This window comes from Capra hircus, chromosome 29 (assembly GCF_001704415.2).
Source record: "Capra hircus breed San Clemente chromosome 29, ASM170441v1, whole genome shotgun sequence".
Classification (NCBI taxonomy): Eukaryota; Metazoa; Chordata; class Mammalia; order Artiodactyla; family Bovidae; genus Capra; species Capra hircus.
This window is the reverse complement of record NC_030836.1, coordinates 46957628-46973833: the sequence shown is the minus strand read 5'-3', so window position 1 is coordinate 46973833 and position 16206 is coordinate 46957628. Positions and strand designations below refer to the sequence as shown.

Sequence of the window (16206 nt, the reverse complement as noted above, 5' to 3'; positions counted from 1 at the left end):
AGAAAGCCGGGCCGCAGGAAACCCCTCCAAGGGAGCGGCGAGAGGGCTTCTTTAAGAGGGAGGTACTTGCGGCCGAGAGGACCACCCCCCCACCCTAGCGCGTATTCGCCAGGGAGGCTTTCGCGACCAGGTCTGAGCTGGAGTCGCAACCCTGGAGTTTAAAAAAAAAAAAAAAAAAAATCGCTCGGAAGGAGGTTTTAAACACTCCGAGCCGGGCGCCGGCGTATCCCGCTGACTCTGCGGAGAGGGAGCAGAAACCCACAGAACTTGTTTCCCGGAGAACCGAGTCCAACAATGGCCTCTTCGGGAGTCTCCGGCGAGCCGCCGCCGCCTCAACTTGACACGCTGCGGGGCCCGCGCCCAGAGAACTTGTCCGGGGCCCGCGGGCAGCGGGCGGTGCTCGCTCGGGGCGGCCCGGCCGGCGCGGAGCGGGGCCCGGCCGGGTGAGGGGCGCGCCCGGCCGCCCGCCCGGCCGCCCGCCGCGCCAGGCCGCGGACGTCAACCCGGGCGCAAAGTTCGCCTCCCGGCCCGCGGCCCGACTCGGCGAGGGGCCCCGCAGCGGGCGAGCGGGCGGCTGACAGGCGCGGGCGGGGACGGGCCAGGGAGCCCGGGCGCCGCGCCTCCCCGGCGGCCGAGAGGCGAATTCCGGGGGGGAGGGGAGGGGGCCGGGACGCTCCCTCCCCGCGCCGCCGAGGCCGGGCGGAGGAGCCCCGCCGCCGCCGCCCGCGCGCCGCGCACCCAGCGCACCCCGCGCCGCGGCCCGCTCCGCCGCGCCCCCCCTCCTCATTACCTGGAGGTGCCCGCGACTCGCCGCTAGTTGCGCTCAGGCGGGAAACGCGCTCACCGACACCATCAGCGAAGCGCCCAAAATGGCGGACGTATCAAGCAGGCCTTGAGTTCCCCCCGCCCTCCCTCCGAGCGCCTCGCGGCCAATCACGGCCCTGCCCCCGCCCCCGGCTCCGCGCTCATTGGCCTTCCTCTCCCGCCCCCTGCCGCCTATTGGATCACTCTGCGGCCCCCGTTGAACCTACTCCGATTGGCTCCCGGACACCGTCCCTCAAGGGCGAGGGGGCGCATTCTTTTCCCATGGACTTGATGGATCCGGAACCTCTAGGACCCCGGAGTCTGGAGCCAACAAATCAGAAACCGAGGGAAACCTTGTCTGGGTTCCCCCCAACTACGCCATAGCAACAGCAGGGCCTTCTCTTGACGGACGGCTGGGGTCACCAATCCGATGGCCAATGCTTTTTAAAACTAAAGTGAGCCAAGCCAATCATGGCAGTAGGTCTGCACAAGTAGGGAGCTGCACAAGAACCAATGGGGTAGCGAGACCCGCGGGCAGGCGGGCCGGAGGGCCCGGAGGAAACCGGTGATGACGTGAGCCACCATGTGTCTCGGTGGCGGAAGTTCACCGGGAGCTGGGGAATTAGCTCAAGTGGTAGAGCGCTCGCTTAGCATGTGAGAGGTAGTGGGATCGATGCCCGCATTCTCCACGGCTGAATTTTATAAAGTTGGGGAAGGAGCGGGGAAGTTGGCAGCCAGTGTCACTTGTCTCAAAGGTGACCGGAAGATGTGAGGACAAGTTGTGCTAGGTGCCCCTATCTGTGCACCCGCCTCTGCTAGGGAGGAAAACTGGGTGGATTGGGGGGTGGTCTTCCTTTTGCCTTGCGGAAGAATTTATGCAGAAGTAGCTTCTTCAAATGTAGTGGTAGTGAGCACTTTGTGCCCCGCCAGCCGGGGTACACAGGAGCAGAGGGTCCCGGACGTCAGACTCCACCTGAGCAACACAAGCAAAGCAGGCCATAAAGCGGTGGTGGTGGTGTTTCTGAGCAGGTGACATTTCCACCCACGGGACACGGAGGACAGACCTGCGCGGCTCAGTACGTGTTGGCGAGGGCTCCGGGCAGGGAGACTGTGACAGGTGTCTCTGGGGGCACTGGCTTGGTCAGGGATGATCACTCCGGCTCACGGAGCGGAGGCAGGCTTTTACTGTGGGGCTTCCCCCAGCTACCTCCCAGAGTCCGGGCCTGAGCAAAGTGACAGGGCTTGGCCCCGGGTCTGCCTTGCCAGTGCTTCCCTCTGCACCCCTTTGCCTCGGCCCCAGCTGGCCCTCCACCTCCCTGACTCAGACTATCTGAGCACCCCACCCCCACCCCCGGGCCAAATGGCAGGGAGAAGAGAGCCCAGCTTGAACTCGGTCAACCCGGGTAGGCTACAATCCATAGGGTCGCAAAGAGTCGGGCACTACCGAAGAGACTTAACACACACACGTAGTGCCTGGGGAGCTGGGTCTCCGGTGCAGACATGCCCGTCGGTCCCCTAGCCCCCCCCTTCGGCAAACCTGCAGCTGGAAGCCAATTCAGAAAGACTTCACTGCTGGTGAATCATCATCCCCATTTTACCGGTTAATTAACTGAGGCCCAGAAGGGATTTACACTCACATTGGCTGAGTGACCTTAGTTGGGTAATCTAACACCTCTAAGTTTCCAGGAAGAGACTGATGCTGAAGGTGAAGCTCCAATACTTTGGCCACCCAATGCAAAGAACCGACTCATTGTAGAAGACCCTGATGCTGGGAAAGATTAAGGGCAGGAAAAGAAGGGGACGACAGAGGACGAGAATGGTTGGACTGCATCACTGACTCAATGGACATGAGTTTGATAAAGCTCCGGCAGATGGTGAAGAACAGGAAAGCCTGGCTTGCTGCAGCAACTGAACAACAGCTAAACCTCCAGATCTTATCTATTAAGTACCAGTGATTGTAGATAACGGTGACACCACCTGTGTCCATGCCCTGAAGGGTATTGGGCCTCTAGAGTGGCAGCAACCAACCAAGGATGGATATTACTTGCCTAATCCTACTGTTCAGAGAGGCTCGGATCCTTGCCCAAAGCCCTACAGCTAGTGAAGAATTCATTTCAAGATTGAAGCCAGGGAATTCCCTGGCAGTTCAGTGGTTAGGATTCTGCACTTTGACTACTGAGGGCACAGGTTCAATCTCTAATCTGGGAACCAAGATCCCGCAAAAAAGATTGCAACAAGTTCAAAAGATATGCAGAGGGTTAGGGAGAGGGATCTATATACAGATAACCTGGGTGGGCGGGGGAGAAGCAGGGAAGAATGGGAGGGAGGGACTCATGGCAGCTTTGGAGGATAAGCAAAGGAAAAACTTCAGAGCAACAGAGGGCAAATTCAGGGCTGGCCATACTTTAGAAAGGATGGTTTGGATTTAGAGCAGCAAGGCTGTGCTCTGTGAGTAGTGCTGGACCAGAGAGGCTTGCCCTGGAGCACAGGAACGGCTGCAGGCAACCCCAGGACAGTAAAAGCGCTCTATACAATGTGATGCTTTTGAGCAGGACTGAAAACGCAGCTTTCTGTTTCTAGACCCATTGGAGCAGAAGCTTCATGAGGTTTGTTTTTCCTTTCTTTGCTGCTATACCACAGAGGCTTCCCTGGGGGCTCAGATGGTAAATGATCTGCCTGCAACATCAGAGATGTGGGCTTGATCCCTGGGTTGAGAAGATCCCCTGGAGAAGGGAATAGCTACCCACTCCAGTTTTCTTGCTAGGAGAAGTCCATGGACAGAGGGGCCTGGTGGGCTACAGTCCATGGGGTCGCAAAGAGTCAGACATGGATGAATCACTAACACTTTCACTCTCTTTTCACCCCAGTACCTAGTACTTAGCACACAGTGAATTGAACTGAAAGTTGCTCAGTCATGTCTGACTCTTTGCAACGCCATGGACTGTACATGGAATTCTCCAGGCCAGAATACTGGAATGGGTAGCCGTTCTCTTCTCCAGGGGATCGTCCCAACCCAGGGATCGAACTCAGGTTGCCCACATTGCAAGAGGATTCTTTACCAGCTCAATAGATGCTCAGGAAATACTTGTTCATTTCATTAAAAACTCTTTTTAGAGAGTTCCCTGGTGGCCCAGTGGTTAAGACTCCACCGTCCAATGCAGGGTTAGTGGATTCAATCCCTGGTCAGGGAACTAAGGTCCTTCTACATGCTGCTCGGGGTGGCCAAAAATTAAAAATATTAAAAAAAAAAAAACATTTTAAAGACCTCCTGACCTTTCTGATTGACTGGATTTTCTGAGAATTGTCCTTGGTGTGACCCTTCTCTGCAGCTGGGACCGCCTCCTTCTTCTAGTGTTACCTTCTATCTGGTGAGGAAGTCTTAAGCCTATTTATCTCCTGCCTTTCCTTTCCAAATAATCTAGCACGAAGCCTTCATCCTATTCAGTCTGGTCTGTTTCTTGCATATGCATGTCCCTATTCCAGTCTTCTGGCACAAATCAGTGTTGTTTTTGACAGGGGTTGGTGCCTCAGAGGGACACCTCTGAGTGTGTGGGCAGGAGGGGGCAATCAGGGCTGGGACTGCCCTCTTGTGGAGGAGTTGGCCCAGCCACCCACTGATACCTGAATCCCTTTACTCATTCATCATCAAAGGACTTGCTGGTACCTGCTTCAGACTCCTCCATCACAGACTCAGGTGGATCACAGAGCCATATGCACTATAATTAAATGAAATAATGCAGTCCCTCACCTAACATAAGTGGGCACCCAAAGTCTCCATTTATGATGAGCTCCTAGCCTAACTAGAAGAGTTGAAGTCAGGGAGAACTTCCTGGAAGAGGAGGCATCCAAGTTGAGCCTGTCTCCTGAGGACCATGGGGAGCCATTGACAGACTTCACAGAGGACAGTGATTTCAAAGTTCTGCATTGGCCTCATCATCATAAAACTTGTAGATTTCTCAGATCACCACCTTCCCCTTTTTCTCCCTAATCCCTTCATAATTTGATTTTTCATATTTCAATTTTCAACCCATCTCGACTTTTAGAAAAATTATATGAAAAATTTTACACATACTCAACTGTAGAGAGGAAAGTGTAGTGAACACACATGTGCCCATCACCTAGCTATGATTCCTTAACTTTGGGGAACAGAGCTGCCATCTTTTAATCCTATCAAGTAATGATTTTTTAAAAATATTATTTGCTATTACTGTGATTTTATGAAAGAAAGGACATTTCGGACTTCCCTGGTGGCACAGTGGATAGGAATTCGCCTGCCAGTGCAGGAGACATAGGTTTGATCCCTGGTCCAGGATGATTCCACGTGCTGCAGAGCAACTGGGCCTATGCACCGCAAGTACTGAGCCTGTGTACTGCAAGTACTGAGCCTGTGAACTGCAAGTACAGAGCCTGTGCACTGCAAGTACAGAGCCTGTGTACTGCAAGTACTGAGCCTGTGAACTGCAAGTACAGAGCCTGTGTACTGCAATACTGAGCCTGTGAACTGCAAGTACAGAGCCTGTGCACTGCAAGTACTGCGCCTGTGAACTGTAAGTACAGAGCCTGTGTACTGCAAATACTGAGCCTGTGTACTGCAAGTACTGAGCCTGTGTACTGCAAGTCCTGAGCCTGTGAACTGCAAGTCCAGAGCCTGTGTACTGCAAGTACTGAGCCTGTGAACTGCAAGTACAGAGCCTGTGTACTGCAAGTACTGAGCCTGTGAACTGCAAGTACTGAGCCTGTGAACTGCAAGTACTGAGCCTGTGTACTGCAAGTACTGAGCCTGTGAACTGCAAGTACTGAGCCTGTGTACTGCAAGTACTGAGCCTGTGTACCACAAGTACTGAGCCTGTGAACTGCAAGTACTGAGCCTGTGTACTGCAAGTACTGAGCCTGTGAACTGCAACTGCCGAAGCCCACGTGCCCTGAGAGCTGCACACAGAAGCCACAGAGCGTGTGCTAGAGAAGCCACTGCAGTGAGAAGCCAACGAGAGGGCAGCCCCCACTCACTGCAACTGGAGAAAGCGTGTGTGCAGCAACCAAGACCCAAGGCAACTGAAAAAGAAAAAGGACACTTTAATACACTCAGAAAAGACCAGCTCCGGATAAAGAAAAGGCTTGAGATGGAAGGAGCTCGCCCGGAGAACAAAGATCCACATTGTCTTTCCTTCTGTTATGTCACCAGGGCTCAGGCCTGATCCGAGGGGTGGAAAGAGGCTGCCCTGGCAGGGGACATGCCCTGGGAGGCCCCGAGCCAGTGCTGGGGGGTTGCTGGGTGGTCGGGCTACGACATGCTGAGGCTGGAGAAAAGGGGGCAAATAGGGAACTCTAGCGGGATGTGAAGGTGGGCCCACTTTCAGATGGAAATTTAACTTGTCTCTTTTCCTTTTCTTCACTGCATTAAGATTCAGTCTGGGTTGGGGTGGGGGGTCGGGGTTTGAGTATTTCCTTTCCCATTAAAGGACTTGGTAGGAAGGAGAACCACTAGGATTGCTAATAATGAGGGTCACCATTGAGCTTGCCGGGAAAGAAAAGAGAAGACAGCCTTTGAGTGAAGAGGGAGAGGCCGAGAAGTGGAAATCTGGGAGAGGAGCCAGTATGGGGATTGCTTGGTGGGACCCCAGCTGCATTCCCGGAGGGTACGGTCCAACCAGGGGGTCCCAGTGCTGGAGGCACCAGAGAAGGAGCACTGCAGGGGCCAAGCGGGATCCAGGCCCACCCAGCTCAGCAACCACCCAGGCTTCTCGGGGACAGAACCCCCTCCGCTGCCCACAGCCTGGTTCCCAGCATGTGGATGTGCCCAAGATCTGGGCACATGGCTTTTGTTCAACTGCCCAAGGCAGCTGTAGACCCAAGGGAGCACTGGACCCCAGGCAGGGAAGAGCTCCCACACCCATCCCAGGGTTGGAGGCAGGCTGAGCTGAACAAATGGATCCCCTCTGATGGGGTCAGTGGGGAGCGAGCCCACTACCTGAGGGAGACCCCACAGGGCTCCGGAAGGGATGGCAGAGCCTTGGGAAGCAGTGGGTGACAGTGCGGAGGGAGAGGGTTTAGGGGAAGGTGGATGCCCTTCTGGCCACACTGAGCAGCACTCAGGAGCCAGTTGGTAACATTTGCTGGATAAAGGAAGAGTTCAAGAAATGAATGAAAACAATTCTGTCTTTACTTCTTTTTCCCCAAGCCTTGGTTTCCTCAACAATAAGTCGGGGATACCATTTACCTCGCTGGGCTGTTGTGAAGTTTAAATGAGATAAGCCAGTTAACTTCATCCCCTCGCTGAAGACACAGATTAGATATCATCTCCTCCAGGAAGCCCTCCTTGCCTTCCTGCCTATAGGCCCCAGGATATCTCAAAATTGTGCTTTCTACAACTTAGGAAGCTGCCTCTGTTACTAATTTTGAGCACCTTTAAGGGAAGGGTCCCATCTGGCTACTGTCTGGGTCCTCCAGCGTGGGACTGGCGTGCAGAGCTCTGCACACCGCAGCTGCTGGCTGAAGGCTGACAGATTCACTCGGCACATGGTAGGAGGCCAGAGGTTTGACCCCACTCCACCAGCTGACCTCGCACGGCAGGAACGGGTCTAGTGGCAGGCACCCTCGGGCTCCTAGGCCACGCAACGGCTCTATCCGGGGGCCTGCAGGAGAGGGAGGGGAGGACCTCAGAGGGTGGTTCCCTCTTCTGTCAGTGCACACAGCCCAGGCACTCCCCCCACCCCGACCCCCCCGCCAGATCCCTAGCTGCCCAAGGGAGAGGGAAGGCAGGAGAGGGGGGTCTCCCCCATGAGGCAGCCACTGTCCCCTCCCCAACTGGCCGCCTGCATTGCCGTGCTAAGTCACTTCAGACGTGTCCGACTCTGCCGCCCCATAGACGGCAGCCCACCAGGCTCCCATCCCTGAGATTCTCCAGGCAAGAATACTGGAGTGGGTTGCCATGCCCTCCTCCAGGGGATCTTCCAGACCCAGAGGTCAGGCACACATCTCTTAAATCTCCTGCATTGGCAGGCGGGTTCTTTACCACTACCGCCACCTGGGAAGCCCCGCCTGCACGGAGACAGGTGCTTTAAGGAGCACCTCAGGGCACCGGGCGAGTGTTAGGAGCCCTGAGCCTCCGCAGGCAGCTCTGTGAACAGGAGATCCGACTTGGGCCTGGGAGCAGCTGGTCCTTAGCACTGCGACCTTGAGGAAGTATGTCACCCTCCCATGACCAAGGACCTGCGGCTTGCCAGGCCCCGACTGGGCGAGGCTTATCTCACGGAAGCCTTACTCTACTCCCAGGGGCAGGCGACGGCACCCTTCCTTGACAGACGGGGGCAGCTGGATGGTGTGGATAAGAGACGAAGCTTTTCTGGCAGAGGCAGACCCAAGCCCTGTGGTCTGCAGAGCAGCCTTGGGACCTTCCCGCTGGTCCAATGGCTAACACTCCACACTCCCAGTGTGAGGAGCCTGGGTTCAATCCCGGATCAGGGAATGATTAAACAGATCCCACGTGCTGCAACGAAGACCCAGCACAGTCAAATAAATACATGCATGCTTAAGTTGCTTCAGTCAAGCCTGACTCTGCGACCCCATGAACTGTAGCCCCCAGGCTCCTCTGTCCATGGGATTCTCCAGGCAGGAATACTGGAGTGGGTTGCCATTTCCTGTAAGTAAAAATAAATTTCAAAGGGGCCTTGAGCGTGGTCCCCACTCCTGATCAGCACTCAGGACAGGCCGCCCACTCTCACGGTTCGTCTGCACCAACGGCCAGTCACCCCGTCCCCAGCAAGCCCACTTGTGTCTACTGCCTTCAAGGCTGATAAGCCATGACCTCGGGGGACTCCAGGCGATCAGGGCTCAGGGGGGTCTCCTCAAATTCTGTCCCCGGGCTTCCCTGGTGGCTCAGTGTTAAAGAATCCACCTGCCAATGCTGGAGACACGGGTTAGATCCCTGGTCCAGGAAGATCCCACATGCTGCGGAGCAACCAAGCCCATGCGCCACAATTACTGAGTCTGTGCTCTGGAGCCAGTGCTCCACAAGAGAGGCCACTGCAATGAGAAGCCTGCGCATCGCAACTGGAGAGTAGCCCCCGCTCCCTGCAGCTAGAGAAAGGCCCTTGCAGCAACAGAGACCCAGCAGAGCCAAAAACCGAAAAAAAAAAAAAAATCTGTCCCAAGAAGCCAGGCCCATCCCAGCTCCAACCCCTGGGCCCACAGTTGGAGCCCTCATGGCCCCCTCACCAGACTCCCCTCCGTCAGCTCTCACCCCGCTCTCCAGGCCTTGGGGGTCAGGAGTGCAGTCTTCTTCCAGCTCTTTGTGGTTTGACCCTCCAGTGGAGGCCGCACCAGCACTGCCCCAATTCCCCCCTGACCTCCCATCCACCCAGATGGGCATGGAGGGGGCCGGGGAGAGGAGGAGGGCTGGGGTCTCCCTCCCCTATCTGGGCAAGTGTGGCTTGGCAGCACCATCCACTGGGTCAACATGGATGGCAGGGCCCCCAGCGCTTTTTTTTTTGGCCACACTATGCGGCTTGCAGGGTCTTAGTTTCCCAACCAGGGATTGGACCGGGGCCCTTAGCAGTAAAAGCGCTGAGTCCCAACCTCTGGACCACCGGGTGGGGTGGGGGTGTCTTGATGAGCAGTAGCAGCCCTGAGCTGGCACACACAGGTCAGACGGTAGGAGGTACCAGCCAGGGAATGGCCCAAAGCCCAGGTATATAACCTGCAGAGCCCAATGCCAAATGAAATGCAGGGCCTCAGTCTTCAAAATTATCTAGAATTTCAGGACGGCAATCGCAGAGCATAAAATCAAACATCAAGTCAGGCATGAGTCAGGCATCCACAAAGCTGACCCCTCGCAGGCCTCTTCCCAGAGGTCTCACCCCTCCCTGGGGGAGCCTGAAGGTGAGATGCCCAGGAGGATAAGGGCAGGACTCCAACAACTGCCCAGGGTGGGCCATTCACTCCTCGGGGACACGCAGCTCCCACACACAGGGCATGAAAGAATGGCAATGATGTTTTAAAAAATTAGGTTTATAAATATTTTCTCCATTGTACAAAGTTTTTCCCTGTCCTGCCCACCCCATCACTGTTCACATTTCTCCTGTTTTTAAAATCCCAACTATATTTTTTTTAAATCATAAAATATATTTTTTTCTTTGTTCATATTTAAAACTATGTACAGGGGCGCTGAGAGGCCAGGGTGGCCCGGCCAAGGTCAGGAGGAGTCCGTGCAGGGGGACGGCGGGGGCGGGAAGAGGTGGAAGTAGCTTCTCTCCGTGGCGGGCGACGGCGGGCAGCTGTCCTCCGCTGACAGGTACTGGCTGTGCGGTGTGGGCGGAGGCGGGTAGGGGTCTGAGTCCGAGTTCAGATCCAGGTAGTACTTGCTGGCCTTCCAGCGGCTGGCGCTGTAGTCGCTGTCGCACACGTCCGTGCTGCAGGGCGTGGTCGGGGGCGCCACCCCGCGGATGATGTAGGGCCTGAAGGGGATACAGGCAAAGGGAGCCTGCATTCAGAGTGGCCCACATGCGCATCCATCTGCCCCCCGGCCCCCTGAGCCTCCACAGCGCCACCTCCAAGGTGGGCGCGCCTGCACTTACCTTGCAGGCTGCCAAGTCCAGGCCCTGGCAAGGACTGCAGCCCCGAGCCAAGGTCACCCTTATGGAGAACGAGGCCCCCAGAGCCCACCTGGGACTAAACTTAACCTGTCTGAGCTTCCATTTCTCTTTGACAAAATGGGAAGGATGAAACGGTGTCCGTTTCAAAAGCGGCTTATGATGACTAAAGTGAGATTCTGCATGGAACGTGCTAGAAACAGTGCCCGACACCAGGAAGTGCTCGACGGCTATCCCCCCTTGTATCACTGCTGTAAATAGTGGAGACCAGCCAGTCTCGTCTTGATCCCGGGGATGTCTCCTGATGACCCGCGCAACATCGCCCTGTGGCCTGGGCCCGAGGTGGGGGCTCACAGTGGGCAGGAAGGGGGCGCCGGCTCCAAAGGGCCCGCCGCTGAGGAACGTGCAGCAGGAGGCCACCCCACGTGGGGTCCTGGGAGCAGGCAGGCTGGGGAGCCCCTGCACGTTCTTGACCAGGGTCGCGACCACCTGGTCAAGAGCGGTGCCTCCCGGAATCAGCCGGCTCCCCTTCCAGGCCCGGGAGTCCCCCAAACGGCCACCAGAGGGCGGGCGGCGCCGCTCCTCGAGGGTCCGCGGCTCCAGGACCACGAGGCGCCACCCGCAGCGCCCCCAGACCCCGGCTCTCTACGCGGGAGGCGGGGGACAAGCCTAGCGGGGCCCAGCCTCCACGTGCTCCATCAGGTAGCCCGCCGGGGCGGGGTGGGCCCTGCGGGCTGAGACCACCGGGTGGTTGAAGCTCAGCAGGTTCAGCTTGCCCAGCCTGGCTCGGAGCCGGACCCGACGTCCCCTGAAGCAGGCCTGCGCCGCGAGGAAGGCGGAAGGATCGCCCCGGCGAGGGCCTGCCAAGCCCGCTCCTTCCCGGGGGAGGCATCGCGGGGTGGCGGCCCCGCCGCGGTCCCCAGCCGGATTCAAGCACCGCCTGAGCGCAGAGCCCTCGGGGACCGGCCAGCCGCGGTGGGGACCCCCGGTGGCTTCCCAAGACCCCCAAGGCTCCCACCCGAGGGCTCCGGGTGCTTTCTGACCTCAGCGCTCCCGCGCTGCGCCGACCCCTCCCCGCTGTCTCTCCCGGGAAAGGGGGCCAGGCGCGGGACCGCGGGGGCTCCGTACCTGTACGGCCTGGCGGCGGCGGGAATGTTGGAAGAGTAGAACACGTCCACGTTGTACAGGGAGGGGTCCGTGGCGGGGGACGGCGGCGGGTTCAAGATCTGTGGGGAGGCCAAGCGAGGTCACACGCGCCCCGGAGCCCACGGTCCCGCCACCCCCGCCAGCCTTGCCTCCTCCCACGACCCCTCCTGGTCTGGGATGGGAAGCGGCAGCCGTGGCCTGCGAGTGGGCACGCGGAGGGGCAGAGCAGGGTGGCCGCCGGGGCCGCCCCGCTGACCAGTGGTGACCCCAGGCCAGCGCGTTCAGGCCCCCGATGGATCCTGCACGCCGGTCACCCGCGGAGAAGTGTCCCTGCCGACCTGGGCGTGTCACTGGGCCCCAGAGCGCCTGGCGAGGTTCCTCTGGACTTTTACTTCCCCATCTCCTTCCACGTGGTGCAAAAGTCTAATCTCTATAATTCACTCCTTATTCCAAACACTCCTGGGGGAACCCTGAGGATGCGGGGGGGGGGGGGGCGGGGGGCGGGGGGGGGGGGGTCCACCCACCAGGGAGGGGCTACAGCCTAGCTGCCCGCCTGGCCAGCGTCTCAACAAACCAGGAAAGGGTGCCCCTTTCTCAAGGGACTACACTGCCCCCAAACTGTGGTGTAGACACAACTCTTCCCCCCAAGCACACACCCTCCAGAGCCAGGCAGAACACTACTGGCTCCACAAAAGGGGCCGTGGACCCAGGGGGCCCAGACATGGGCCAGGTTTGCACTCCCCCGCCCCCCCACCTCCTGCCAGCTTCCCTGCAGGGGGCACAGTGGGCAGAGGGCTATCACTGTGCGTGCGCCCTGAAGGACAGACTCTCCCCAGGTCCCTGGGGTGGTGGACAGGGCACATCCTGTCCCAGGGAAGATGTGGATTGAGTCCTTTGTAGCACCTCCCAGCTGCAGCAGGCTCCCTGGTGAGGGATTTCCTGTTCTGAGGCCTCAATAGCTTCATCTCTAAAATGGGGCTAGGGACTTCCCTGGTTAGGACTCTGCGCTTCCAATGCAGGAGGTGTTGGGTTCAATCCCTGATCAGGGAACTAAGATCCCACATGCGTCAGAGAGAAGCCAAGGAAGAAATAAAAATTTTAAAAAGAAACAAAAAAATTAAGAAGACTTGCTTCCTAAGGCAGTCCTGACACTTGGTGAATAACCTACAGGAAAAGCCCAGGCCTCTCCCCTGCCCTTCAGGAACCACATAGACCCCTCTCCTTATTCTGGGGGAAGGGTCCTCTTCAGCCCAAACAACCAGCCTCGGGATGCTCAGGATTTGACCCCAAAGCTGGGAAGGTACAGCTGGGGTGAAGAGGGGAGCAGAAACCAGTCAGGAAGCACCACCAGCAGAAAGGGCCTGCCCCTCACCCCAGGTTGGGGGTGGGGAGCTTTTTCTGCATCTGCCCTTGAACTTGACCGGACCTGGCTCCTCTTCACTTCTGCCTCCAAGGAGCTCTGGGATCCTGCCCATAATCCCCTCCCTGCTGACTGTCAGAGCTACCTCCCTCAGGGCGCCGGGGAGGTGAAGATCAAGGAAGGGTTGTGGGGAAGTCTTCCCAGTACAGCAGTAGGCAGATCTCTAGCAAGTTCTATTGGTGAGCACCTTGGCCCCTTCTCTGTCTTCTGGTGCATGGCAGCTGGGGGCTCTTTCCCAGCCACTCCCTCCCAGATAATCTGCTTTTCCTGTGTTCTAAAGAGTCCTCTTTACCTCTCACCGGGCAACACCCTGGAATTCCAATCCCGGCTAATAATGTATTGAACTTTCTCTGGTCAAAGCACCATATGGTTTCTGTCTCCTGATTGGACCTCAATTCATAAAAGCTGCCTGGAAGCCATCAGCGCAGAAATAGTCAGTACCTCCAGACTCACTCAGACCTTCTAATTACATTCCAAGGGCAAGTTTTAAACACAAACATGAAACCTTGAGAACTTTAAGAGAACATGGAAAGAAACTATTTTTTAAGAGGAGGGAAAGCCTTTCTGGGCATGATCAACACCCCTCCAGACTTAATTTCATGGTATAAAGGGCAAAACACAACATAAACCAAATCGAAAGACAGCTAGGAAAAACATTTTCAACCCATATCTCAGGCTCATTCTCTTAATATAGCTATACCTCTACATAAAGAGCCCCTGTGCTGTGCTCAGTCACTCAGCCGTGTCTGACTCTTTGCAGCCTCAAGGACTGGAACTCACCAGGCTCCTCTGTCCATTGAATTTTTCCAGACAAGAATCCTGGAGCCGGTTGCCATTTCCTACTCCAGGGGATCTTCCCGACCCAGGGATCAAACCCACCTCTTTTGCGTCTCCTGCATTGGCAGTAGAGTTCCTTACCTCTAGTGCCACCTGGGAAACCCAAAGAGCCCTTACAAACGGATTAAAAAACAAAACAAAACCAACAACCCAATAGAAAAAGGACATAAACGCACCTTTCTGAGAAAATAAAACTACAAAGGTTCTTAACCATACAAAAAGATGTTTGACGTCATTTGTAATAAGTGAAACATAAATTACACTACAATACCATTTTTACCCTAAATTGGACCCGCAGAGTGAGGGACAGTCATGCTGGTGTTGCCCTCTGCTGGTGGGAAGAGGGACTGTCGTCTCTTAAGGACCCCTTTGCCAAGAAAGGTCAAGATGACCTTCAGCCTTAGCTACAGGGCATCTTCCTGGTGTCTCCCCTAAACGAGGAAAATGCAGGCGTTCTGAGCATTGCTGTTGGGGTAACAAGATCCCGGGGTGACTAGATACCCACCGGTGTGGCCCAGCCACACCCCAACAAAGGGCATTGTCCAGTCACCAAGAAGGGGGCTTGCTCTGCCCGAGAAGGGAAACAAACTTAAGGGTGCAGGAGAGACCGGCGCAGAGTGGCCAGCTCGGGCAGAAGGGCCCCCAGAGGAGGCGGGGAGGGCGGGTAGTTACCACTCGGTCCCTCAGCCTCCTCACTGCGAAACAGGATGGGGACAGCGCCCCCTTCTGGAGTCGGAGTGATGTAGCACACAGAGAGGGAGTTCCTCTGGGTAGAGGCCAGCCAGCCCTTCACTGAGGCTCAGCAGCAGAAAGGGAGGCTGAGTCAGTTCTAATGAGGTGGATGAAACTGCAGTCTATTATACAGAGTGAAGTCAGTCAGAGGGAAAAACACCGATGCAGTGTATTAGCGTATATATATGGAATTTAGAAAGATGGTAACGACGACCTTATATGCAAGACAGCAAAAGAGACAGGTATAGAGAACAGACTTTTGGACTCTGTGGGGGAAGGAGAGGATGGGATGATTTGAGAGAACAGCATTGAAACACATATATTACCATATGTGAAACAGATCACCAGTCCAAGTTCGATGCATGAAATGGCGCTCAAAGCCAGTGTACTGGGACAACCCAGAGGGATGGGATGGGGAGGGAGGTGGCGGGGGGGGGGGGGGGGATGGGGGGTTGGGACGGGGGACACATGTACACCCGTGGCTGACTCATGGTCAATGTATGGCAAAAACCACCACAACATTGTAAAGTCATTAGCCTCCAATCATAATAGATAAATTCATTTACAAAAAGAAAGTGAGGCTGAGAGAGGAGCTACCATTAGCTGCAGATGCTATCGTGCGGGTTTTAAAAAGTACACACGAAACTACACTGTATGAGCTGCTAGTGGTGGATACATGTCGTTCATTACACGTTCGTCCAAACCCACAGAATTCAACAAAGAATCCAAACCGCCAAGGGTGAACTCAGACGTACACAGTGGCCTCTGGGTGCAGGCGCGTGGACTGTACCCAGTGTTCCACTCTCGTGCAGGAGGTTGGTCATGGGGGCGGAGTGGGGATTTGGCAAGTCTCCCTACTTTCCTCCCAATCTTGCTGTGGATCTAAAATTGCTCCAAAAATAAAAAGTTGTCTTTGGGACTTCCCTGGTGGTCCAGTGGCTAAGACCCCACGCTCCCAAAGCAGGGGGCCCCGGTTCGATCCCTGATCAGGGAACTAGATACACGTGCCGCAACTGAAGGTTCGCGTGCCGTGACTAAAGACCCTGTGTGTCATAACGAAGACCCAGAGCAGCCAAACAAACAAGCAAATAAAAACAGATTCTTAAAAAGCTGGCTTTAAAAAATGCATATGTAAAATTGGTGAACTCTAAATACAGTCAAAGGGAACTGTATCAATGCACTGGTTATGATATCGTATTACCGTTGTAGACTTAATGTCTGGGTCTCCCCCAAATTCATATACTGAAACCTACTCTCCAACCTGATGGTTTAAGAGTGGGACCTTCTGGAGTGCTTAAGCCACAAGGGTAGAGCCCTCCGGGATGAAACAAGTGTCCTTAAGAAAGAGACGCTGGGGGCTTCCCTGGTGGCCTGGTAGTTGAGACTCCACGCTTCCACTGCAGGAGGTTGCAGGTTCGATTCCTGGTCAGGGAACTAAGATCCACAAGGCACAGCCGAAAAAAAAAAAGACCCCAGAGAGCTCCCTCATGCCTTCTACTATATACGGACAAGACAGTCACTACGAACTAAGAATTGGGCTTTCAACAGTGAGAAACCGGAACCTTGATCTTTAACTTCCCAGCCTCTAGAACTGTGAGAAATAAACCTGTGTAGTTTAAGCTGCCTAGTCTATGGTATTTTTGTTACAGCAGCACGCATGTGCTAAGACAACCATAGTTA

At 55.9% G+C, this 16206-nt stretch overlaps 2 protein-coding genes and 1 non-coding gene across 10 annotated transcripts in view; 1 reads left to right on the top strand and 2 right to left on the bottom strand.

The window, feature by feature from the left end:
* Positions 1–897, bottom strand: part of PPP6R3 (protein phosphatase 6 regulatory subunit 3) — a 122277-nt gene extending 121380 nt beyond the window's left edge. For 5 of the 7 annotated variants that reach the window (XM_018043013.1, XM_018043012.1, XM_018043015.1 and 2 more), the window contains exon 1: positions 791–897. The gene's annotated coding sequence lies outside the window, so the exon portion shown is untranslated. The remainder of the gene's footprint in view (positions 1–790) is intronic. The other 2 variants (XM_018043014.1, XM_018043019.1) reach the window with 2 other exon arrangements.
* Positions 1421–1493, top strand: TRNAA-AGC. Its single transcript has one exon. It is a non-coding gene; the product is annotated as a tRNA-Ala (tRNA).
* Positions 9790–16206, bottom strand: part of LRP5 (LDL receptor related protein 5) — a 122486-nt gene continuing 116069 nt past the window's right edge. Inside the window, exons 22-23 of one of the 2 annotated variants that reach the window (XM_018043250.1) lie at positions 11520–11617; positions 9790–10256 (exon numbers count right to left, since the gene is read on the bottom strand). In XM_018043250.1, coding sequence (XP_017898739.1) covers positions 9995–10256; positions 11520–11617 — 360 coding nt within the window. In that variant the 3' untranslated portion in view covers positions 9790–9994. The remainder of the gene's footprint in view (positions 10257–11519; positions 11618–16206) is intronic. The other variant, XM_018043251.1, reaches the window with a different exon arrangement.